Here is a 27,304-nt window from a genome sequence, read left to right as displayed (position 1 = left end):
ATATACCTTGAACTTGCACTCCATAACTGTAGCAGTGAATTAACAATAATCTGCCGTAAATTTAACATTTTAGTAAAATGGGGAGGTGGAATTATTGTAGAAGGCAACAGGATTAAAGTCTTATAAACTGTGTCAAAAGAAAACAAGATTATCATTGAACGTGGTTTATCTTAGTGTGTTTTACGATCCAAGGAGCATGAAGCATGAAGACGCCTAGAACGGATGCAAGAGGATGTAAACCAGTGATCCACCCCAACATCATGATGGTCTACACAACACCTAAGAGCCTCTCAAAGGCTTGAACGATGGACAACCCCACAATGGCGTTAAGTACATTAATTTGAAATATTTGTGAATGCGGGGGTAATTTTCTTTTCTGTAAATATGTAGTATATTTTAGGACAGGATTATAAGAGAATATTGCATTTGTTTTCAAGTAGGGAATAGCTTGGAGTGGTCTTTAGGCTTTTATTAAGTCAGGTTAGTCTAGATGGGAATGGAGACAGGGAATCTGATATAATGTCAAGCATTCTAATTTCATTTCATTCCAATAAGCTTTGAGAGTGCTTTACATAGAGGGTAAACCGTCAATGTGTTGTTGGCGGGCCAACGAATATTATTTTCTTCATATTCAAATAATCACTTATATTTTATGATACATGGTGACAGGGTCTTCAAAATTGCTTGTTGTAATGAGCCAATCACGGGAATAGCAATGCACTCTGTCTGTAAAGTAATTTTTCTTTAAGTTTAGTTTGCATGAATAGAGATAGTGATGGCTGTATAATTGTGTGTAAAATGCGATGTCCTGGACTCGAAGCTCCGTCCACCCAATGTAGATAACGGTTTATTTCTTATAACCAGTTGAGTTTTGTTTTACGTTATTTTATTAAAGTCAATCTTTTCACGTTAAATAATCAATAGAATTTTGGTGAAGTTTTGAGCTTTGAGAAAACTGTAGGAGGATCTTCTATGCGATCAGTGGTTAATGATCCCGCGCATTTGTGTGTAAGAGATGTGACGAGATGAATGACGTCTTGATGTGATAAAATTATTGAAGTGTACAGAGAATGCATTAATTAAATGAAACAATGAATGTGAGAAAGCATATGACAGGGTACTGAGGGAAAAGATGTTCACTATACTGGGGAACTATGGAATTAAAGGTAGCTTATTAAAATCAAAGGCATTTATGTTGACAATTGGGCTTCAGTGAGAATTGATGGTAGAATGAGCTCTTGGTTCAGGGTACTTACAGGGGTTAGACAAGGCTGTAATCTTTCACCTTTGCTGTTCGTAGTTTACATGGATCATCTGCTGAAAGGTATAAAATGGCAGGGAGGGATTCAATTAGGTGGAAATGTAGTAAGCAGTCTGGCCTATGCTGACGAACTTGGTCTTAATGGCAGACTGTGCCGAAAGCCTGCAGTCTAATATCTTGGAACTTGAAAATAGATGCAATGAGTATGGTATGAAAATTAGCCTCTCGAAGACTAGACTGATGTCAGTAGGTAAGAAATTCAACAGAACTGAATGTCAGATTGGTGATACAAAGCTAGAACAGGTCGATAATTTCAAGTATTTAGGTTGTGTGTTCTCCCAGGATGGTAATATAGTAAGTGAGATTGAATCAAGGTGTCATAAAGCTAATGCAGTAAGCTCGCAGTTGCGATCAGCAGTATTCTGTAAGAAGGAAGTCAGCTCCCAAATGAAACTATCTTTACATCGGTCTGTTTTCAGAGCAACTTTGCTTTATGGGAGCGAAAGCTGGGTGGACTCAGGATATCTTATTCATAAGTTAGAAGTAACAGACATGAATACAATTTATTAAAATTCGTATCCACCTTATTCAATACATTAAAATGTTGTTAAGATGAAATTACAACATATATTTTATCAGAACTAGTTTCAACGCCTTATTTTGCATCATCAACAGCTGAAATACATTCTAGGAAATATTTGGCAAACATAGAAGTTTATCTACGTCACATAAAACAAATTTTAAAAACATATTGATGATTTTAAAACATGTTGTAATGTAGTGGAAAGACTATGCTAAAGAAAGAATCGCTTTCAAACAAACCAGTCACATAAGCTAAACAGTATCATAATAAAGATTTACTCAGGAGTTTTCATACTCCAGTTATTAACCTTTCCAAGACCATTTTGAATGAGAGGGAAATCCAAATTCTTTCTAAAGGCCCAAAACATAACTGGCCTAATTGCAACTTAGCTAAAAAGACCACAAAACTTGTGGTGGAAGCGGAAGTTGCGATTGGTAAACTACCGCATGAGGTACAGGAGGAGGTTAGAATAGATCTGAAAAGAAAGTTGCATAATCGTCTAGCTACAGGTAATAAAAATGATGCTGTTTCTAAGGACACCAGTATTGATAAAAAGGGTATTATAGAACTTAAAAAGAAAGTTAAAGATGAGGATCTCATTATCACAAAAGCGGATAAGGGGAATGTAACGATTATCATGCATAAAGATGATTATATTCATAAGACTAAACAATTTTTCGATAATGAAAACTTTTCATTGATCAAGAAAGACCCAACGCAAGCTTTACAACGCCAATTAAAGCAAACGTTAAAGAATACGTCCTTCCACTTCACTGAACAGGAGAAACAAAAACTAGTAAATATGAACCCGGGCCTTCCTACAGCAAGAGCACTCCCCAAGATTCACAAGGCCGGGGTTCCCATTCGACCCATAATAAACTATAGACCTTTATAAAATGGCTAAGTTCATTCAGAAATTCCTTAAAAAACACTATAAATTTACGGCAAACAAATCCATTAAGAACTCCATAGAACTGGTTAATAAATTAAGCAATTTCAAATTACAAGATCACTATACCTTACATTCATTTGATATTGTCAACATGTTTCCGAGTATTAGTACTAATAAGCTGCTTCCTATGGTTTCTAAAAATCTAAGATCCTACAGTCAGCTAAGTGAACTTGAAATTCAAGATTTCATGAAATTGGTTAAGTTGCTTGTAAACAATAATTACTTCATCTTTGACAAGGTCATTTATAAACAGGATGGTTTGGCAATGGGATCTCTGGCCCGGGTATCTTGGCGGAGATTTATCTGGATTCATTGGAAACATACATGATGGAGAACGACAAAGTTTTTGATAATATTCTGTTTCGGGCTAGATTTGTTGATGATACTTTAGTAATTTTGGACGAAAGGGTTGGAGATGCAAAGGCTACTCTAGAGGTACTTAATAATATTGACCCGCAGATTAAGTTTACGTTGGAGTCAGAAAGTAGTAAATCAATTAATTTCCTTGACCTAAAAATTAACAGATTGGGTTCTGCTTTTGAGTACAGCATTTTTAGAAAGCCTACACAAACGGCAGTCACTATTAGACAGGACTCAGAACACCCAGAGAGTCAAAAAAGGTCTACATACAATAGTTTAGTAGAACGGGCTTTTAAGATTCCCATGACAAAAGCTAATTTGAAAAAAGAACTCAATATAATACGTTCAATAGCTAGGGCTAATGGTTTTAGTGAATGCTTTATTGAACGTATTAGTAACAAGTTTAGATTTTCAAAAAAGGCTTTCACGGCCGCAGATCTTATAATCACAGCAATAGAACCACCCAAAAGCTGGTTCTATTGCTGTGATTATAAGTTTAGATTTTGCTTACAAACCGCTCTGGTCAAGGACAAACCCAATCATAAGTCATTCGCAACTTTTACTTATAACAAGGATATTTATAAGTTTACTAATATTTTCAAGAAACATAACATGAAGGTTTCATTTCGTATTGATAATAATAATAATACAGTTGTATTGCACAATGCAACTTCAGTTAATAGATCGAACCCTTATACCAAATCGGGAGTATATAGATTTAAATGCAATGACTGTAGTTGCACATATCGAGGCCAAACAGGACAAAGTTTTAAAATTAGATACACTGAACATGTTAATGCAATAAAATATAACAGATTTTCAGTGGTTGGCCAACATGTACATGATCTAAAACATAAATTCACATCCATAGAACAGGACATTGAGATTTTGGAGAGCTTAGGGAAAGGTAGTTTGCTGAATGTTATGGAGGGCTGTTATATACACTTGGATCAGTATTTTAATCCAAACTTTAATTTAAATGAAATTTCCGAAAAATCAAATATTCTTTTTGATTTTCTTGTTGAGTTTTTAAAAAAAGTACATATACCGGACAATAGGACAGTATTTCATATTATACGCAATAGCTTTACATGCTACCTTTCACGATCACGCCCTCCAGAGCTCCAACAGGTTGCAGCCCCTCATTTGCTGCTTCCTTCTTCCCCTAGTTCCCCTCTTTGACCCAAACTAACCTTGGACACTTGATTGCTAACACAACAAGGCTCGCTTAGCTACTCGGTGCTTCGCAAGGACAGCGATCATATGAGGTGAGTCACATAAGTGTTTATGTTATAAGACGTAAATTTTACGTTTTCGGTTAAGCGATAGCTTACTAGTTTCCTATTATTTCAGGTCGCATTGAACTGGGAATGAGATAATTGTTAACATCTTAAAGCACCGGCTTCTCATTTTCCACCTCACTACGATTGCTACAATATAACAGCTTGAAGATTTTATTGAATTAGTTTTAATACGGTTCTACATGAAAATTTCTTTTTTTATAAAGTGTCAAACTGAGCTAATGTTTTTTAAGAAGATTGTATTTTCAGTGGTTGTTTTTGTTAAACCCACGATAATATAAACTATCTTACATCGGATTTTATCAATTCAAAGTTTAATACTTGCAAGTCTTAGATAATATAGACTTGGAAAAAGTTTAATTACAACATGTTTTTAAATCATCAATATGTTTTTAAAATTTGTTTTATGTGACGTAGATAAACTTATATGTTTGCCAAATATTTCCTAGAATGTATTTCAGCTGATGATGACGCAAAATAAGGCGTTGAAACTAGTTCTGATAAAATATATGTTGATATTTCATTTTAACAACATTTCAATGTATTGAATAAGGTGGATACGAATTTTAATAAATTGTAATCTTGGTTCAATACGGACGGATTATGAAATTTATCTACTTAACTAACAGACATGAAAGTAGCAAGAATGATTGCTGGTACAAACAGGTGGGAACAATGGCAGGAGGGTACTCAGAATGAGGAGATAAAGGCTAATTTAGGAATGAACTCGACAGATGAAGCGGTACGCATAAACCGGCTTCGGTGGAGGGGTCATGTGAGGCGAATGGAGGAGGATAGGTTACCTAGGAGAATAATGGACTCTGCTATGGGGGGTAAGAGAAGTAGAGAGAGTCCAAGATGACGATGGTTAGACTTGGTTTCTAACGATTTCAAGATAAGAGGTATAGAACTAAATGAGGCCACAACACTAGTTGCAAATCGAGGATTGTGGTGACGTTTAGTAAATTCTCAGAGGCTTGAAAACTGAACGCTGAAAGGCATAACAGTCTATAATGATAATGTATGTATGTATGTATGTATGTATGTATGTATGTGATACAATGGGGCGGTTGAATTGGATAGTACCACAATGTTTCTTGAAAATAATGCTTTTTGACTGTGAGAATTTTTAAAGGATGGATTTCTTAGCCCGACAAGAGGCGAGACTTTGCCTGAAGATTTATGGTCGTAGAGGGTGCACCCATGACCGTGGCTTGTTAAAGGTAATGGCTCTGCAGAATAAAAGCCTACAGTATGTCAGATAAATGAACACCGGGTGATCACGAAAACACAACTCGCATTAGAAGATTCATTGATAACTGTTTCACCATTTTGTTGCTGTATAGATTTAAGTAAATGAACGTTGTATTTAGATTTTATTCATCCTAGGTAAAACCTTATAGGGATTTCAGGGCCCACTGATGATGGTGCTATTGAGGCCACCTGTTCGAGTCCCAGGGTTCATTATGGATTTCCCATCACACTAACTTATTTGCTTCGAGGAATACAGCCAGTGATATGTGTTTTTGTTTATTTTGTCCTTTCTTTCAAAGGATTTTTTTATTGGATTTGAGTGTGATTTATGTGTAAATACTGTGTCTATTCTGAACGTGATTTTGAAGGTTATTTTTATTGTTGATTGATTTTTGTGAAGAGGGTTCTGCCCCGTAGTTGTAGTGCTGTGGGTCTTCATGTTCATGGAGATGACGGTTCGACTCCAATCCCGACATCTGTTAATTGATTTGTTTGTTGTGTCATAGTTGTATTAGGGGTAGTGTTTCAATTTCCACATTTGTTTGCAATTTGGAGTGTTAGGATTGTAATTAGGTGACCACTCTGAAGCGATTCCAGGTTATTGAAAGTGCTGTATTTTCAAACAGAGATGGAAGATTATACATAATACCTTTGCATTTACAAAATATTTAGTGTTATATTCAACGATGTTTCAAATTAGTGTTTGTGGATTGAATAATAATGTACTTAACGCGAAATTATGAATAAAGGGGATGATCAAGTCAAAACTAACTCAAGGTCATGTTGAGATCAATTTGTGATCAAATTGTGATCATGTTATATTTAAAATTTATGAATGGAGAACACCTAGATTCTATTCAGTCCCAGATGATTTTTGTTTTGTCTGATTTTATTTGCTACTCAAGGTTAATTTTATGCGTTTGTTTATGTTTTAACGTTTTTATACTTATCATTTACCGTGGTAATAATGCATCCTAATTTTCCTCCGTTCACTTAGGCCTATAAGTTAGATTGTAAGTCAGTCTCGGCCGCGGGTGCACTACGGCCCTGGGAGCCCGGTGTTCACCTCTTGGAACGGAGGAGTTGCAGTGGACCCTCGCACAGTCAAAAGAGCATTTGTTGGCTCATTTTTGGGAGTCCAGATGAGGTGACATTTGTGTCTATACTGAAAAGGTCCCTTGATTATTGATCTCCTTGGCGTGTAGCCCCATATGACTATGGTCCAATTGGGGCGATTTTGCCATCATATGGCTCCATAAAGCTATGGGGGTTGATGAGAAAGGTCCCAATACATACATACATCATTTACATTAAGGAGTGAGGATGCTTGTTTCCACCTATTCAATACTACAACAGTGTGACATCATTAATACATTACATATTTATTAGATTTCATTATTATAGACCGTTGTGCCTTTCAATGTTCAGTCTGCAAGCCTCTGTGAATTTACTGAATGTCACCACAATGCTCTATTTGCAACTAGTGCTGTGGCCTAATTTAGTTCTATACTTCTTATCTTTAAGTCATTAGAAACTGAGTCTAACCATCATCATCTTGGTCTCCCTCTACTTCTCTCACCTTCCATAACAGAGACATTATTCTCCTAGGTACCCTATCATCCTCCATTCGCCTTACGTGACCCCACCACCGAAGCCAGCTTATGCGTATAGCTCCCTCCATCCATTGAGTTCATTCCTAAATTAGTCTTTATATCCTCATTCCAAGTACCCTCCTACCATTGTTCCCACATGTTTGTAGCATCAATCATTCATGCTACTTTCATATCTATTACTTCTAACTTATGAATAAGATATCCCGAGTCTACCCAACTTTCACTCCCGTAAAGCAAAGTTGGTCTGAAAAGAGACCGATGTAAAGATACTTTCGTCCGGGAGCCGATATTCTTACAGAATACTGTTGATCGCAACTGCAAGCTTACTGCATTAGCTTTACTGCTCCTTGATTCAATCTCACTTAGTGTATTACCATCCTGGGAGAACACACATCCTGAATACTTGAAATGATCTACCAGTTCCAGTTTTGTATTTCCAATCTGACATTCAATTCCCTTGGATTTTTTACCTAATGACATCAATTTAGTTTTTGAAGGGTTAATTTTGCAAATACTTGAAATTATCTACCTGTTCCAGTTTTGTATCACCAATCTGACATTCAATTCCCTTGGGTTTCTACCTACTGACATCAATTTAGCTTTCAAAAGGCTAATTTTCATACCATACTCATTGCACCTATTTTCAAGTTCCAAGATATTAGACTGCAGGTTTTTGGCATAATCTTCCATTAACACTAGGTCGTCAGTATAGGCCAGACTGCTTACTACATATCCACATAACTGAATCCCTCCCAGCCACTTTAACACCTTTCAGCAGATGATCCATGTAAACTATGAACAACAAAGATGAAAGATTACATCCTTGTCTAACCCCTGTAAGTACCTGGAGCCAGGAACTCATTCTGCCATCAATTCTCACTGCAGCCCAATTGTCAACATAAATGCCTTTGATTGATTTTAATAATCTACGCTTAATCCCATAGTCCCCCAGTATGGCGAATATCTTTTCACTCAGATGATTTACATGTTGATTCCCATAGGGATTCTGAAATATTGCTATCTTTTCCCTCGGTACCCTGTCATATGCTTTCTCTAGATCTGTGAAACAAGCATAACTGTCTATTCCTCTCGTTGCATTTTGCAATTACCTGGCGCGTACTAAAAATCTGATCCTGACATGTACTGAAAGACCTTCACGGCCTTACTATAAATGGGTGCCTTATCAGCCGCGAGTGACGTCAGTTCCTTGAGACCATGACGGGTGCCGCTGTAAGACTTGCAGAGCCGTTTTCTAAGTCCCTTATCAGTGCTCCTGCACATGCGCAGGGACCAGATATATAAGCGTTAGCAAGTCGCTGCTTGCTCATTCTGAGGTGAGCTATGGCACGGTACAGACGTAGACGCTTCCTGCTCTACCGGGGCCCTTCGTCTGTAATTAAGAAAAGCACAGTGCATATTGACAATCTTAACAGATTTCCTGGATTCGAAGTCTGTTAAAATATAGTCTATTATGGATCTGGTACCCCTACCCTCCCATGTGTAGCGGTGAATAGTCTTATGCTTGAAGAATGTATTCGTAACTGCTAAACCCATACTAGCACAGAAGTCCAGCAAACGCTTCCCGTTCCTATTAGCTTCCACATCTTCTTCACATTTACCAATCACCCTTTCATATCCTTCAGTTCTATTTCCAACTCTCGCATTGAAATCGCCATTTAGCAGTATCCTATCCTTGCTGTTGATCCTAACTATGATGCCACTCAATGCTTCATAAAACTTGTCAACTTCATCCTCGTCTACACCCTCATATGGTGAATACACTGAGACAATTTGCATCCTAATTCCTCCAACTGCCAAATCTACCCACATCATTCGCTCATTTACGAGCCTAACAGAAACTATGTTGTGTGCAATTGCATTCTTGATGAACAGCCCTACCCCACACTCTGCCCTCCTCTTTTTAACACTAGTCAAGTACACTTTATAGTCTCCTATCTCTTCCTCGTTATCTCCCCTTACCTGAATATCATTTACTTCTGGCATTTACTCCTGCATCCTCTTTGCTGACTCAGGCAGTTCTACTTTCTTTCTTCCATAAGCCCAATTAATATTGATAGCTCCCCATCAAATTCCATTTTGTTCGCCAAGCTGTTTCCAAGGAGTCCCTTGCCTGTCAAATGGGAGTGAGACTCCGTTACTCCCATAGGTCCGAGGCTTGCATAACAAGATACCAGCCAGTACGTAGCTTTAACAACGACCTATTTCAAGTTTGAACGGTGCTGCTGGAGGGAGAGCTGCTGCTGTATTCTTTGTCCGGTGAGTTTCGAACTCGGCCAATCATGAGCTAGTAGGAGGAATCTGCGAGCTGCCCCGCCACGACATCAGGACAACCAACTTTCTTACAGCATGTCTGAACCAGAGATATTTATGAAAGAAATCCATCATTGCACCGATATTCCACAGTTCTGATCTATCCATCTATCTATCTATCTATCTGTAGATATAATTGGTGTCTACTTTAGGTTAATGTGAATATTTCATAATATCAACAGCTTTCTCATTCAAACTCAAGCGGCAATTAAACTGACATTGTATTCATCAAAGGGAACTCCCCGAGTTCGAACGAAAGTGTGCGGGTCTTTATAACCATGAGTAGTGGAGGAGTGTCACCTAACTCTTAGTCTGATCCTCATGCTGGTTGTTCGTTCGCTCGCCGAGATCGTAATTTGCAGAGGACGCTTTGTTCTGAGTATTTGTGAACTGAGTCGATGATACATATCCGCGACGGGTATAAATTGCAACTATGATTTGCCTGTTGCACAAAGTATGTGCTGTGATTTATAATCCGAGCCAGGAGTGTTAACAGTTTGAGTATAATAAGATAGTTACCTCTATCAGTAACGGTTGTTACAATGACGCCAAGTGCAGGTTTGGTGTGCAAAATATCTGACGCTGAAAAGACTGTAAATGAACGGCATTATTCATTGACGCCTATAACCCAACAGATTAATTTACACCAATGAAATCTTATGACTATAATGGTTCGCGTCTGTGGTCGCATGAACATTCGTATCCGCATGTATTGTAGTGCCGCGAGAAGGACTAATTGCGTCCGGACCATTGTGTCCTTAAGTGAATGGTGAGCGGGATGGACTAATTTTCCCTTACAGGCTGTAGCCAATTAACTGCCAAACATTAAGGGCGCGATTTAGGCATACGTTTGCCATGAGTGGTGAAGAAGGAGAACCTAAATCATATGTTTTGCAGGAGCTTCACCAACCCAGAACCATGGAGACTACGCCAAGGACCTATGGAGTGACTTTGTACATCCTGGAGATTGACGTGAACATGGCCTAAGCTCATGGTGACACTGTGGCCATGTGAGCGTCATGAATGCTGAGGTCGTCGCAAGCTAAGTTTTAATGTCCATATATTAGCATGCCTGGTGGTAGTTACACACTAGTTCAGATCTGTTATAAATCTGAGTTAAAGTTAATTTCAGCCAGAGGGCACTGATTTGCATTCAGTTCAATTTAAATATAAATGTGTCCTGAGTTGTGTGCATGTTTTCTCTATTTTACCTTTTAATCAGTTAGATGGGCTTAAGGGTATGCCAGTGTAGAAATAGGAGCGTCCTTTTTCTGTGTTTTTGCTGTATTCCGTTTGCGTGTAAATATGCAAGATCTGGCCATTGTTTTCATTGGCAAAACGCTGGTAGTTATTGTATGAGAAAATAAGATCACAGCCGTAGTTTTATTTTTACTCTCTCTCTCTCTCTCTCTCTTTTTTTTTTTTTTTTTTTTTTTTTTGTACGGCATGGGATTTTCAGAAGTAATCATGAGGCAGAATCCAGGAGACATGCGACTTTATCTAGTTAAGAGTCTCTACTATGCAAGGAAGGCGGAACAAACGGGACGGACGAACAGCTGATTAATGTTTAAGATGCCAGATGTGCATGCAACTATAGATGTTTGTTTTGAACCGAGTGCTGGTTAGAATAAGGCATGAGGAGCCATGAGTGCAGTTATAAATAATTTAAGGGGTGCTAGACATGTGATATTTAATGGAGGCTACAGATGCCCACAGTTATGACCTGGGGAGGGTCATGAACCCACATATCGCCATGTGAATGGCCGGAATAGGTCTCAGAATTTATCAATAATGATGTTTATACTCGAATGAAAGAGGCTGAAGCCCTTATTGTCGTGTGATTCATTTAGTGAGTTGAGACCACAGGTTATTTTAAGAAAGGAGCAGTGTTGGAACTGCAAGTGTTGAGGAAGATTACTTGTTTCCCAGTGAAGTCTAGCAGGTAGCGACAAGCCCCCTTCTGTGCGTAGTTGAATGAACCAGCTCAAGGTCATCTCATAAGCAAGTTTTGTTTGGACCGCTAGTTTAGCTCTCCCCGACAACTAGGGGATGTTTACAGGTCACAGCTGATCGAGAGAATGAAAATAGGACGGCCGAGGTATGCCCGGTGTCTACATTTAGACGCAAGCCTTGAGTCTATCTGCTATTTGAGATCCCTTTGATCACCTGAGAAGAAGATGTGTACATATTACATTTTTTTTTTTACAGGATCCCATACGTGCTTCTGCATTTGCATGTATTTATTTCTAGTCTTTCTGGATTTATCTGTGAATTTTTATGTGTTTGGTTGCTAATTGTTGCTGCTTCTGTTTCTATTTCTTTGATGTTTTGTGTCGATGTTATCAGCATTGAATTAGATTTGTTGTTTGACCAGCTCGATAGCTGAATAGGGGTCGGTGGCGAAGATTAATACCATCCAATTTGTGTACGGGCGGCCGTGCATTAGAATCAGTGTAGATATAAGCTATTTGTAGCGCAGGACTAGCGTTGTTATTGAACTTCAGAATAGATCGCTGTAGGAAAGAGCAAACAGGGTGCTTTGGATTTGACTCGTAAACGTTTTGACGGCGGGGGGGTTGCACAAGTTAAAAATAGGATTACTGATAACCCACTTCAAAGGTTGGCGCCTCTGCCCAGGGTATTTACCTCAAGGAGAGGTTAGATTAATTAGCTTAGCCCACTTTAATTATCGATCCAACCACGCGCTCTATCGACTGACTCCGGCTTATTTAAAAGACAGGTACGGTACACTACAATTTAAGGAGAGTACAGTAGGTAACTTCAGGTGCACGCCATAGCGCATTGCCCTCAAGGTAAAGCTCTGGTATTCAAATTACGGATATGCTGTCTCCTCTGGAGGATGTTGAATGCCCAGAAGGTGGGCCACTTCTGATTGAAAGCCACCACCTTGGGAGGGATCGCTAACCACAATTCAGGTAGTTAGGTGATCGTCTGAAAGTAGATCAAGCATATCTGAACTGTATCCTAAATCCAATAACATGATACAAAGACATATCAATGCAATGACTCCTAACTTGGAACAGAGTGAAGTCCAATTACATGACGTGAGAGTATATTGAACCGAGGACTCTCAGTGTCGAAGGCCACTATATAAAGATGACGATGTCCGAAATGTAATACGAGGGCAATGATGAACCCAGGACCCATGGCACCGCAAACCACCGTGCAGTCGATTTAGGCAATAATACCATTACAGGTATTTGAACGTCACTCAGGAATGCACAGTGACACCTTGTCATATTAACACCTAAGTGTTGTAGTTACCTAACATGAGCATAGGCCAATGTTATGTCAGCATTTTCAGTAGATAAGAAAGATGTTGTGTTTGACTCACAGGCCAGCACAGCCAAGCACGCTCAATGTCCAGCGAATGGTTAGGGCCTTTGTATTGATAAGGCACTAGTACAGTAGAATTCCAGTAGTCCGGCATCCAATAGTCCGGAACGCCCGATGGTCCGGCACCATTCTAGGATTTTTGTATGTTATTACGTCTTAATAATGATCTCTCGTGAACAATTTGATGCATTATTTGTCGAAACCAATCAAAGTGTATTTTTTATTATTTCAAAGTTAATAGTGCAAATTTATCTGATACAATCCATTTCTTATGCATTGACCGGTCCTGAACTTGCCGGACTATCGGACATCTACTGTAGCTGCATCCTTCTTCTCTGTACCTGAGTTGAAACTTCCCAACCCAAACATTCCAACCGCTTGGGAACTATCCAACCAACCTACCAACCAATCTGAATTTCTCCTATAAGGTCCAAATGCTGTCACGACACTAGAAGCGATACTTATATTTGAAACCATATCTCAAGTTCAACATAAACATTCAATGATGATGCAGGCCTAATTTACACGGTCCAAGATTTTCAGAAACTGACTACAAACAGTATACCGAAAACCAAATTACAATGAAAGATTTTTTTAAAAAAGGCATTTCGCCATCCTGATGGGCGTTTTTGTATCTAATGTGCTTTATTTTATTATATTAGAGAGTTAAAAACTACTTGTCACTTGTTTGGCATGGCGTTATTAGATTTTTCAAAGAGTTTGGCTGATCAAAGTTGCTGAACTGAAAGAAATTTTCATGGGAAACTGACAAAGTCTCCAGTAAAAGTGAATGTAAAGTTTCAAGATTTTTTAACTCGCATAATGGAAATTAATGTTTGAAGCCGGCCCCGTGGTCTAACTTGCCTGCCTCTCACCCAACGGGCCGGGGTTTCATTCCCAACCTGGATATAAAGGCTGGTTCCAGGTCCACTCAGCCTATGTGATTGCCTTTAATTGATGAGCTATCTAATGGTGAGATGGCCACCCCAGTCTAGAGAGCCAGGAATAACAGGCGAGAGGATTCATCACACTGACCATACCAAACCTCGTAATCTGCAGGCCTTCGGACTGAGCAGTGGTCGCTGGGTAGGCGAAGGCCCATTGGGGCTGTAGTTTGGATTGGTTAGGAGTGTTTGTAAGATTATAATTACACACATTTCATTTGTGTGACATTTAGCCAAATTGTTGATGGCTCATTCGTTCCCGGATTTTCCGTTTTCTCATGTTGTACATTTTTTTTCGTGGTCCCGCCAAAAACGGTGAATCGAAGTTCCACTGTATTTATGATAATCAACTTAATTCCAATTCTGTCCTCTCTACCAGCTATATAATCCACGTAACAACCGACAAGGATACTTGGCTGAAAGTGCTAGCCAGTGTCGTTGCATGAATGGATGCAGTGGATAGAATGGTACAAATATCATTGGTCTATTTTGTAGCGAGTATCTCATTTTAAATCCAATATAATGATGGAATTACCATTCCTGTGTGTCAAGGCTATTTTCTTCCTCATCACAACCATTTAAATTTTTTTGCTAGGGGCTTTACGTCGCACCGACACAGATAGGTCTTATGGCGACGCCATTTAAATTAACTTCCACACTAACGAGTATAGATAACATGTTATTAGAAGCATACGGCTGCTGACCACAATGTTCCAAGTTGTTAGTTATGATAAAGTTCTTTGTTTAATAAATAATATAAGCAATAGGCTTGGTTATTAGGACACATCTGCGTATAGCATTTCGACCTGGTCAATCCATATGGGCTCGTCACAGGCCTAATTGCAATGTACCTCGATGCGAAGGACAATTTTTTTTAATATGGAGAATGGAAAGTGGAGAAATGCGTATTTACTAATATGGCAAGGTTATTAGACAATCTGCCACTGCTAAGCAGTGTCTTGGAAAGGTATGCCAGTCCAACTGACAAGCCCAAATGCCACTACAAGGGCAAAACAAGTGCATACCGTGGAGGCACTAGCCAGCATTTTGGTGGGTGTGCTAGGTACCAACTGATGAAGCCAACCTAGCACACGGGGCGAAACGCTGGCAACCAGGAATGAGTTAGCTGGAAAATTTATAATGTCCAATAACGGACCATTTATATTGGTGTTATAAATTTTCTCATTCGGGACAAATATTTCAGGTTCCCTATGGGAATCAACATCATCTGATGGCCAAGCAGGCATCGATTTTTTGGTAAAAAGACGAAGTCTCTCATAGTGCACTGGCACTGCCGGTGGCTCCAAGTAGCCTACGCAGTGGCCTCCACGGTATGCACTAGCCAGCGTCTTGGTGGGTGTGCTAGGTACCAAGTGATGAGCCCAACCCTGCACACAGGGGCGAAACGCTGGCAACCAGGAATAAGTTAGCTGGAAAATTTATAATGTCCAATAACGGACCATTTATATAGGAATTATTTCAAATTTTGATGTTACAAAGCCTCTCCCCCACAGTGACAACTCCATTAAATAAGTACAGTAGAGTCTCGATTATTCGAACTAAACGGGACCTGGAGTATGTCAGATCACCGAAAATGTCGGATAATACAGAATAACTTTGAAAATGAACTGAAACAAACAGAAAGGCTATACTCTAGTACTAAAACAATGACATGTTTTACGGTACTCCATTTATTGAATTATCGATTAAATTGTACAGTACATGCAGTATTGAACGAAAACATTCCAGATGTCTTACGAGAAGAAACTTTTCTCCACAGATATTAAGCTGCCTAATGCCGTACCGTTTTTTCCACCAATCAAGCCACTCAGCACTAGCAGGGAAATTAGTGTCCCCTTCATTAAACTCCTTCTGGAAATGCACAGCCTTTTCCTGCAGAATGGGGCCAGATATTGGCAGGCCCTTTTCCCGGTGTTGAGATAACCAAAGAAATAGTGCTTCACTTACTTTCTCGTACTCACATTTTTTCATTGTTTTTGTCTGCTCTGGTAGAGCGCCACTTTCCAATTTCTTCCCTCTGTTTTTTCCAGTCCCCCACTGTAACATATCCAGCACCATAATCTGAAGCCACATTTTGAAGAATTTCCCCTTTGTCCAGTCTCTTTAATGCACTCAACTTGTCTTCCATAGAAACAATCACTTTCTTCCATTTACTCGCAATACTCACAGAGGATATGAAAACTATAACATCCACACCTAACTAGTACTACAATGAACAATGACTGAAGACTCACTGCACCTGTCCTTGAGAAAAAAAACGGTCCTACCGCCAGCGGTCAGGCCAGTGCTTGTCCCATGGTCGCACTCTCCACAGCGGGTGTGCCTGAATTTAGTCTCCACCAAAAGTTCAAATTAAGTCTACCAATGTCGGATAACACGGAATGTCGGATAAGCAAAGGTCGGATGAGCGAGATTCTACTGTATATAGAATTAGATGAAAAAATATCTGTACGCACAATCACCAGTGATCAGCATTTAGAGCTATCGCCCAGGTGGGAGATTCCCTATCAACTGTTTGCCTAGTCTTTTCTTAAATGATTTTAAAGAACATTGAAATTTCATTGTATTCACTGTAAGTACACAATACAAAACAAATGTTAAAAATGAAATGCAGGAAGAAATAGGCACTTGTGCGGTGCTATACATGTTCCTTATATTACAGTACAAAATGTACATAGTTAATAATAATAACAATAATAATAATAATAATAATAATAATAATAATAATAATAATAATAATAATAATAATATGAAGAAGAACTGACATAACTCAAATTTTATACACTAACTTATGGTTTTCCCCTCAGTTCTTTGAAAGTCACATTTCTATTACATATACAGAATTAGATGTAAAAATACCTTTGTTCGCAATAAGTAGCCTACATATTAAATATAAATCAAATAAGTTGCTTTACCTCGCACCAAAACAGACAGGCATTATGGCGAAGATGGGGTTGGAGTGGAAAGGAAGCGGCTGTGGCCTTAATTTAGCTACAATGCCACCATTTGCCTGGTGTGAAAATAGGAAACCACGGAAAACCATCTTAACGACTGCCGAAGGTAGGATTCGAACCCACCATCCCCCGCATGCAAGCACATAGCTACGTGACCCTAACCGCATGGCCAACTCGCTTGGTCATCTTTGAAAATATGTCTCTATCAGTAGAGGATTTTTTAAAGCGTCATATTTTGTATAGGCTACACGAGATGCAGAGTAGCCCTGAGGTTTTCTAATTCAACATCTTGTTATTTAAGTTATTGCATCATTCGGCTCACTTACCCACTGTCCACGTACACTGGTCATCTCGTGATTCGATTATTGAAGTCTTGTGCAATGATGTGACATGCGAACTGAGAAAATACTGAGTGGTTCCTCCCAACATAAAACAGACAATTTCTTTCAAGTGGTCACGAGCACGACTTATAGTCATAAGGTAGGCTAGAGAGTTGTGTTGAATTGTCAAAAGTCAACTAAGTTATACAGTAGAACCTCCATAATTTGAAATCGGTTAATTCAAAATCCCGCCTAATTCGAAGAAGCTCTCGTTCCCGGAAACATGAGATACAGTTTTGCATGTTATTTCAATTGTTTATTTCGAAATACGGATAATTCATAATTCGAAGTACAATGTCGGCCCCGTTACCGAAATTCAGACTATTAATTCGAAACTGCCTTTACATTCTAAAACAATAGTATGCTACAGAGTAATTTCAACTCAAAATTTATCTGCTCCGCGTCATAATAGAACGCGCGTTCCGGAACGTGGAGGGGTAGCTTTCCGCACTTACACTCACTTCGGTGGGTCTACAGTGCGCTTCATGATTGCTAAGTTGAATGAAATCGAAATTCTTTTGTATTCAACCTTTTAAGAAACGCCGTAATATTACGCAACAGGCAGTGTGCGGGAAAACAGAATCCGCGAACACTGGCGATGCCGACAGTTGACGAAAAAACGTGGCTCATACAATAAATTCGTAGGCACCGAACAATATTGTCATTGCCGGTGAAACTGCATTGCTTTATTTTAATGCGAGCCCAAACGGTCTTACGGGTTTAAAGGATAAATTGCCAGCCGGGAAATCGTACACGGGTAAGGGATGGGGGTCATAGTAGTGCGTTGCAATACACATGGACGCGAGATACTTTATCCCCTCGTCATAGGAAAGTTCGATAAGCTACAATGTTTTATGGGCTTCGGGCGCTTTCCATGCCAGTACAAAGCATCTAAAAATGCAAACAGTACAGAAATCCAAAAAGTAATGCATTTGCACAGGGGAACCGGCATAATTTATCCTCGTCTTTGAATTGTGCGATTTTTTTTCTTTAGTCGTGTGAGGTTATGTTTGTCAGCGATTTATCCAAGTGCATTATTTGAACATTCTAAATGCACCTTGTTGGATACATTTCGGAAAAAGTTTTTTCCATGGCATTTGAAAGGTTTAAACTGTGAATCGAGGTGACTGCATGTATTAATGGGTTTTAGAATACTTTGTGACGCAGCAAGTGTTTACATATCTGAAGTACGAGAGAAGTGCCACGGCGGGAAATCGTACAAGGATAGAGTCCCAGGAAAGTTCTATTTTAAGGGCATCAGGTACTTTTTGTGTAAATACAAGGCACCTAAAATGCATACAGTATAGTAATCCAATTAATAAAGCACTTGCACATGGGAGCCACCATTGATTTCTCCTCGTCTTTGAATCGCGCCTTTTTTTTTCTTTATTTCGTTGCGTGAGGTTATGTTTACCAGTGAGATATCCGAGTGCATTATTTGAATACTGTAAATGCACCTTCTTGGATACATTTTGGAAATAGTTCTTTTTTCATGGCATTTGAAAGTTATAAACTGTGAATCAAGGTTAACTGAATGCAGTAACAGGCCTTAGAATATTTTGTAACGTGGCAAGGGTTGCTACTTCTGAATTGCGAACTGGCGGTTAATTTGAAATCACATAATTCGAAGTCCGATTTTTGAGTCCCAACGACTTCGAATTAACGAGGTTTTACTGTAATACCGATTCATTAAACTAATAAATAGAAGAACCTAATAGCCTACCTATTTCCCTACTTACTTCGGAATTATGTTTTGACTACCTTTTTAACACTGCAAATAAATCCATATATTATTTAAACCTCCCTGTAAGAAGAGGACAGTGAAAGCAAATGGGTATTATTTTCAAATGAGCTGAGAGCGAGAGCCCATCTTAGCATAAGATTCCTTCAGTGTGCCATGGCTCTGTATGTCTCGCTGAAGCGGAAGTTCGGCTCCCCGCCAATATCCAGTGCCGATATGAACCGTGTGCGCATTGTGTCTCACCGAGACGTGATTGCGTACGATTCTTTCAGTGTGCTATGGCTCTGTATGTCTCGTCTGCAGCAGAAGTTCGGCTCTACGCCAATGTCCAGCGTGCCGATAATGAACCGTGTGTGTGTTGTGTCTCACTGATCCGTGAGTGAGCCACTCAGCACCTTCTGCTGCGAGTCAACTAAATTGTGTGCCATGACCTCACCGTTCCTGTCAATCAATTCACTCGGACACTTGAATGAATCGATGCATGCTTCGAATCATACACTCAGTAGCCAACACTACACACTACAGTATCGTGTGTGTTTTACAGCTAGAAATTTGGGGCGGCATTCGTCCTGCAAGCGAGAGAGGCTAGCGCACGCTAGCGACTCCGTTAATCTAGTTTCTTACTGTGTGGTTCACACGCTGTTAACATCGTTTCTGTGCATAGTTTCGTTAAGAGTTGTAGGCCACGTGTGGTTTTCTTTTTGCAGTTCTATTCTTTTACCCCCTGTCGAAGTCACATGTTAATAATGTGTGAGACAAACTGATCTATTTTGTATCTGGTAGTTTAGCATATTTCAGTGCATTTGTGTTCATTCTCAGTTCATAATTTTAATGAGTTGAATGTATTTCAGAGAGTTGTGTCGGCGACAGTTTCTGGTATTCTCTCTTCACATTATGGCCACAAAACATAACGTTATCTCCATGTGTTCAGAGATACCTACAAAATTGAATTTTGAATTTTCATGTTACAAATAAAGGAAACTATTATGCATTTTGTTCTGTTTGTTACATTTTCTTGTAACCATTTGTATGTCTTTTAGGTATAAGATTTTAAATTTATTGGTCAATTCACCTTGTAACTGTAGATATAGATGCCTTTTATGTTGTCCCTTTTTCGGGACCGTGGCGCAATACACGCGATGAAATCCAAGAATTAAAATATCTTCCTATTTTTTATTTCTAAAATTTGGCAGGTATGAAATGGTAATAACTTCATCTACCTACTCTCATGTACTTCTTTTGCTCCTTTAGAATTTCATCCATAACCATTAGAAACAAAACAATATCTGTGTCGGTGCAGCGTAAAGCCACTAGGAAAAAAAAGAAGAAAAAAAAAAAGAAACAAAACAGGTGACAGAACGCTCCCCTGTCTTAGTCCAGTTTCCTTTCTAAACCCTTCCATCTTTCCAACTGGAGTCTGTACGCTGCTGTCACAGTTGTTGTACATGGCTTGTTCCATTCCTACAGTTTGTGCATTCAGTCTCTCTTTGGCCATCTAGACCTATGAATGTCATGGCAAGATACTTTCCATATTCCCAATTCTTTTCCATTAACTGCCTCATGCTGAAGGTAATCTGAAGTAATGTGACAAGTATTATTTTAATTATTTTTGCTTGAGACTTGAATAGAAACCTTGGGGATTTGACAGAAAGTAACCCATTATCTTCCAGAAGCAAGAGACTGAGTGAATGTGAAAGTACTTGGGTGGTATCCACACACAAAATAACCAACATAAGACACCACACGTCACTAGCTCCCCCAGTCTTAACCATGAAAGTTACTTTGGCTATGATGGTGGTAAAAGAGAATGACAGAGAAAATGTATTTAATGATACAGTAGCACAGACTTAAAGAAACAAGTGAGTGGTATCATCAGTAACAAGAAAAAATATACATGGCATAAAATGAAACGGTTAACATAGCTCTAGCAAAAGGAACAGAATATAAATACTTAATCTGAGGTTTCCATAAAACATATATAGTGCAAATATTGCAGAAATAGTAAATGGCTAGACCATAAACAACTATAGATGGTCATGTTGCACATGGGCCAGGAAATAAATACCCCACAAAGGTAGTTCTCGAAACTTACTCTGTGAATACCGACAAAATTTCATAAGGATAGAATATCGTAAAGAAGCTAGTGAGAACAAGGTAACCTGGGTTAAAAGTTAATAGAAGGAAATCAATAGTGACTGGTATCACCGTTACAAAGTGGGAGGAAGGAGGATGGTTCGTATCTTATGATGATGATGATGATGCTTGTTGTTTTAAGGGGCCTAACATCGAAGGTCATCGGCCCCTAATGGTACGAAATGAAAGAACAAAAATTGCAAAGGCATCCACTGACCAAAATAAAAATAAAATATGGCATGAAGAATGAATGGATGGACAGGAACCCAACAAAACACAAAACAAACAAACAAAAACCAGTGGATCGGACTCAATACAGATCAAAAATAACATTATTACCGACCAAGGAACCACTTATAAAGCACAATGATGTTTGGTGTCTAAAGGGGGTGCAAAATCCACGTCTAAGGCCCCACAGAATGGTACATGTCGCGAGTACAATAGAACCATGGTATGTGTCATGTTGGGGTATTAATCAGAAGTAGCGAAGACTCACGGTGTTCCACAAAAGATGGTACTACTCACAAGTATTGCAATACGTACAAGTAACGCAGACCTATGGTATGTCTCACACAATGGCCCAACTCAGAGCCAACGCAAACCGAGAATGTTCCCCACCGAGGTGTACTAAACACGGGCGCCGGTATTCCCGTGGTGTTCCTCACATAGTGGGTACTAATCACAGGCAACGCAGACCCACGGTGCTGCTCATATAGTGGTACAACTCACAGGCTACGCCCAGACCCGCGGTGTTGCACACATGGGTACGACGCACGGGTACTGGAATCCACCAGGCCAGGCTCTAACTGCTACTAATCACAAACCTATTTCGTACCGAATTTAGTGGTACTACTCGCAAGTACAGGCAACCTATGGTGTTCCCCGCGTGATGGTACGATTCAAAAGTAGTTTCATGGTTCTAATTCAGTCAGCCCCTGGTCGCCCCTTTTAGTCGCCTCATACGACAGGCAGGGGATACCGCGGGTGTATTCTACATGTGCGTCCCCCACCCGCAGGGGGTGGTTCGTATCTTAGTTCTACCACCAATTCCTTAATCTTACTCTTAATGTACTGTACAACGAGCGTATTGTTGAAAAAAGCCTGATCTCGTTCAGTAAATATTTATTTTTTTCACAAATGTTCCAAATTCATAAATACAAAGCACAAATCATTCCTTACATAATTATTTTCTCACCGTAACATAGCCTCAAAGTGCATCCGAACATGCATAGTCTCATGCAAGGCAATGAGAGTAAGGTTTGCCATTCCTAAATTTATGGCATGATTTGGACAATGGGTATCTTTATATACCTCCATGCAGTTCATTATTCGATCAGGCATGAAATACAAATGTTTATTAAAAGGATTTAGGTTTAAGGAAGACCATAGTAAAAATTTTAGAAAAATAAAATCTGAGGAACTTTAATTAACACACAAGTATCTAGCCTCTGCTTTCTGGGGTGATCAATCCTGCAAAAATCTGTACAGACCTATGAAATCTTGTGCTCATAAACTTGATCACACACCTGAGCACATTCTTCATGGATTCTTCATAGATGCTCACACGCCTGTTCAGGAGAGAAACTTGATAATACCATGGCAGCGGGATGCCCTTGCCCAGCGATGACTGAGGTAAGTTCAGGGCATCTCTGAAGCTTCAGGGAATAGCCTGCAAGTACATTTAACCCACCATTCATAATATGAAGGCTACTTTACAGGCAACAGAGGTAGAATTTCCCTGAACACTGTGAATCTGTGAGAGACATATGGCTAGTTACAGTAAGAAGAGAAAGAGTGCAATGTCAGACAAAATTTTGTAAATATTCATCCAATGCATGAACAGGTTCCTGCAGTCAATGCCAAGGAGCATTGTTACCCCTCTTATATGCTGATCATCTGATCGTTTTCCCCTTAAACCAATATCTGCGACCACACCTGTAGCAACAGGAATTTTATGCATCAACATCGGTGGTGATCAACAGAGTAACTTGAGCCAAGTCGTACAAGGATAAGCATATGAAAAGGAACATGACAGGACGAACATAATGCGAAGTCAGTGTTGGAAGAGAGTGTAACAGAAAGAGTAGACAAGGACAAACATGAAAGCACAAAAGGACAAGGGCAATCCTCCTATCTTCATACAATGCTATCTTCGAATAGATAGGCTCCCTACTCATCAATCTCTGTTCTTCTACATCCATGTCTTCTCAGCCCCTATCATGCTCATTCATGCTTCCGAGCTTTGTCAGGAGGGGGCATAAACAATCACTCACTTGCCACCTCGACAGATCTCAGTCTAAAATGTAGAATGAAGCCGGATAAGTACAGGAAAAGGGAAGAATCGTAATATAAAGATAAATAATGATGGTAAAAGAACAGGAATACAGGACAAACACAAAAGGAGAAAAGAGATCCTAACAGGATTAGACACTTGTTTGTTCCTTTCCAATAATTAAAGTAACTTTGAGTGTTAGGAAAATATCAAAGAACTTTAATTTTGTGCAGTGGCTACTTATTGTTTTCCTGAATTTAACATTACACCATAAATAACCATAAAAAAAAGACTTTTAAGTTAGTTGCACAAAATGGTTAGGCAACATTAGGAGCAGATAGCAAGAATTCTGATCAGACTTGCCAAGCACATGCATAGCAGACTTGACGTTTACTAAAAAATTCCTGCGGGCATTGATATATCTTTCATACACAGAGTTTCTGGTTAGGCACCATGCACAGAGAATTGAAGAATGAAACGTTCCTCTTGTATCCTGCATTTATCCAGAAAAGTATCCCCAGGAAACTGTTCCATTTTCAAAGAATATTTGAAGCCATCTGTCAACATTTGAAACAAATAAGTTCTTTGGACAAACACATTCACCAGCTTCAAGGGAACAGGGAACTGGAAATCAAGTAGGGATGACATAAAATTGTTAGTGTTGAACTGCAGAAGTATTGTAAAGAAAGGAATAGAATTAAGTAATTTAATAGATATATATTTACCAGATATTGTAATAGGAGTTGAATCATGGCTGAGAAATGATATAATGGATGCAGAAATTTTCTCACGGCACTGGAGTGTGTATCGTAGAGATAGGATAGGAATGGTGGGAGGGGGATTATTCATTCTGGTGAAAGAAGAACTTGTAAGCTACGAAAAAGTTAAAGATGAGACACATGAAATTCTAGGTATTATGCTCATTTCTAAAGATAATAGGCAACTTGATATATTTGGAGTGTACAGACCGGGAAAGGGTAGCACTGACACGGATTCAGAATTATTTGATCAGCTATGTAGGAAACGACATGGAAAGAAATGTGATTGTAGCGGGAGATCTGAATTTGCCAGATGTAAATTGGGAAGGAAATGCGAACGACAGGAAGCATGACCAACAAATGGCAAATAAGTTAATATGGGAAGGACAGCTGATTCAGAAAGTGATGGAACCAACCAGAGGGAAAAATATCCTGGATGTGGTGCTGATAAAACCAGATGAGCTCTATAGGGAAACTGAAGTAATAGATGGTATTAGTGATCATGAAGCTGTTTTTGTGGTAGTTAAAAATAAATGTGATAGAAAGGAAGGTCTTAAAAGTAGGACTGTTAGGCAGTACCATATGGCTGATAAAGCAGGCATGAGGCAGTTTCTAAAAAGTAACTATGATCGGTGGAAAAAAGTAAATAAAAATGTAAACAGACTCTGGGATGGGTTTAAAGAAATTGTTGAGGAATGCGATAACAGGTTTGTACCTATAAGGGTGGTAAGGAATGGTAAAGACCCACCTTATTATAATAGAGAAATAAAGAGACTAAGAAGGAGGTGCAGACTGGAAAGAAATAGAGTTAGAAATGGCTGTGGAAGTAAGGAGAAATTGAAGGAACTTACTAGAAAATTGAATCTAGCAAAGAAGGCAGCTAAGGATAACATGATGGCAAGCATAATTGGCAGTCATACAAATTTTAGTGAAAAATGGAAGGGTATGTATAGGTATTTTAAGGCAGAAACAGGTTCCAAGAAGGACATTCCAGGAATAATTAATGAACAAGGGGAGTGTGTATGTGAAGATCTTCAAAAGGCAGAAGTATTCAGTCAGCAGTATGTAAAGATTGTTGGTTTCAAGGATAATGTCGAGATAGAGGAGGAGACTAAGGCCAAAGAAGTAATAAAATTTACATATGATAACAATGACATTTACAATAAGATACAAAAGTTGAAAACTAGAAAAGCAGCTGGAATTGATCAGATTTCTGGGGATATACTAAAGACAATGGGTTGGGATATAGTACCATATCTGAAGTACTTATTTGATTATTGCTTGGTCGGAGGAGTTATACCAGATGAATGGAGAGTTGCTATAGTAGCCCCTGTGTATAAAGGAAAGGGTGATAGACATAAAGCTGAAAATTACAGGCCAGTAAGTTTGACATGCATTGTATGTAAGCTTTGGGAAGGCATTCTTTCTGATTATATTAGACATGTTTGTGAAATTAATAACTGGTTCGATAGAAGGCAATTCGGTTTTAGGAAAGGTTATTCCACTGAAGCTCAACTTGTAGGATTCCAGCAAGATATAGCAGATATCTTAGATTCTGGAGGTCAAATGGACTGTATCACGATTGACCTGTCTAAAGCATTTGATAGGGTGGATCATGGGAGACTACTGGCAAAAATGAGTGCGATTGGACTAGACAAAAGAGTGACAGAATGGGTTGCTATATTTCTAGAAAATAGATCTCAGAGAGTTAGAGTAGGTGAAGTTTTGTCTGACCCTGTAATAGTTGAGAGGGGAGTTCCTCAGGGCAGTGTTATCGGACCATTATGTTTTCTTATATATATAAATGATATGAGTAAAGGAGTGGAATCGGAGGTAATGTTTTTTGCGGATGATGTTATTCTCTACAGAGTGATAAATAAGTTACAAGATTGTGAGCAACTGCAACGTGACCTCGAAAATGTTGCGAGATGGACAGCAGGCAATGGTATGTGAGTTTCACAAATAGGAAAAGTCCTCTCAGATTTAATTACTGCGTTGATGGGGTGAAAGTTCCTTTTGGGGATCATTGTAAGTATCTAGGTGTTAATATAAGGAAAGATCTTCATTGGGGTAATCACATAAATGGGATTGTAAATAAAGGGTACCGATCTCTGCACATGGTTATGAGGGTGTTTAGGGGTTGTAGTAAGGATGTAAAGGAGAGGGCATATAAGTCTCTGGTAAAACCCCAACTAGAGTATGGTTCCAGTGTATGGGACCCTCACCAGGATTACCTGATTCAAGAACTGGAAATAATCCAAAGAAAAGCAGCTCGATTTGTTCTGAGTGATTTCCGACAAAAGAGTAGCGTTACAAAAATGTTGCAATGTTTGGGTTGGGAAGAACTGAGAGAAAGAAGAAGAGCTGCTCGACTAAGTGGTATGTTCCGAGCTGTCAGCGGAGAGATGGCGTGGAATGACATTAGTAGACGAATAAGTTTGAATGGCGTTTATAAAAGTAGGAAAGATCACAATATGAAGATAAAGTTGGAATTCAAGAGGACAAACTGGGGCAAATATTCATTTATAGGAAGGGGAGTTAGGGATTGGAATTTTTTTTTTTTTTTTTTTTTTTTGCTAGTTGCTTTACGTCGCACCGACACAGAGAGGTCTTATGGCGACGAAGGGACAGGGAAAGGCTAGGAGTGGAAAGGAAGCGGCCGTGGCCTTAATTAAGGTACAGCCCCAGCATTTGCCTGGTGTGAAAATGGGAAACCACGGAAAACCATTTTCAGGGCTGCCGACAGTGGAGTTCGAACCTACTATCTCCTGAATACTGGATACTGGCCGCACTTAAGCGACTGCAGCTATCGAGCTCGGTAGGGATTGGAATAACTTACCAAGGGAGATGTTCAATAAATTTCCAATTTCTTTGAAATCACTTCGGAAAAGGCTAGGAAAGCAACAGATAGGGAATCTGCCACCTGGGCGACTGCCCTAAATGCAGATCAGTATTGATTGATTGATTGAAATGCCTACTCACCATTTTAAGAAGAAACAAGCCAAAACAGGTGTAAAATTCAAAGGTGGGGGCTTTGAATTTTTGCTTTCTTTGTTCTGAAATTCTGTTAGCATGTTCAGTTACATTCT

General features: G+C 39.2%; 1 protein-coding gene across 4 annotated transcripts in view; it reads right to left on the bottom strand.

Moving 5' to 3' along the window:
* The window catches only part of Blos4 (biogenesis of lysosome-related organelles complex 1 subunit 4), a 147,259-nt gene that overhangs the window by 60,358 nt on the left and 59,597 nt on the right, over positions 1-27,304 (bottom strand). The window contains exon 4 of one of the 4 annotated variants that reach the window (XM_067140490.2): positions 22,712-22,854. The exons of the other annotated variants lie outside the window; for them this stretch is intronic. Within the exon in view, the coding sequence (XP_066996591.1) occupies positions 22,843-22,854 (12 nt within the window). The 3' untranslated portion in view covers positions 22,712-22,842. Of the gene's footprint in view, positions 1-22,711; positions 22,855-27,304 lie in introns of those variants that run through there. 4 annotated transcript variants of the gene reach the window in all.

This window comes from Anabrus simplex, chromosome 2 (assembly GCF_040414725.1).
Source record: "Anabrus simplex isolate iqAnaSimp1 chromosome 2, ASM4041472v1, whole genome shotgun sequence".
NCBI lineage: Eukaryota > Metazoa > Arthropoda > Insecta > Orthoptera > Tettigoniidae > Anabrus > Anabrus simplex.
This window is presented reverse-complemented; position numbering and strand designations above follow the sequence as displayed.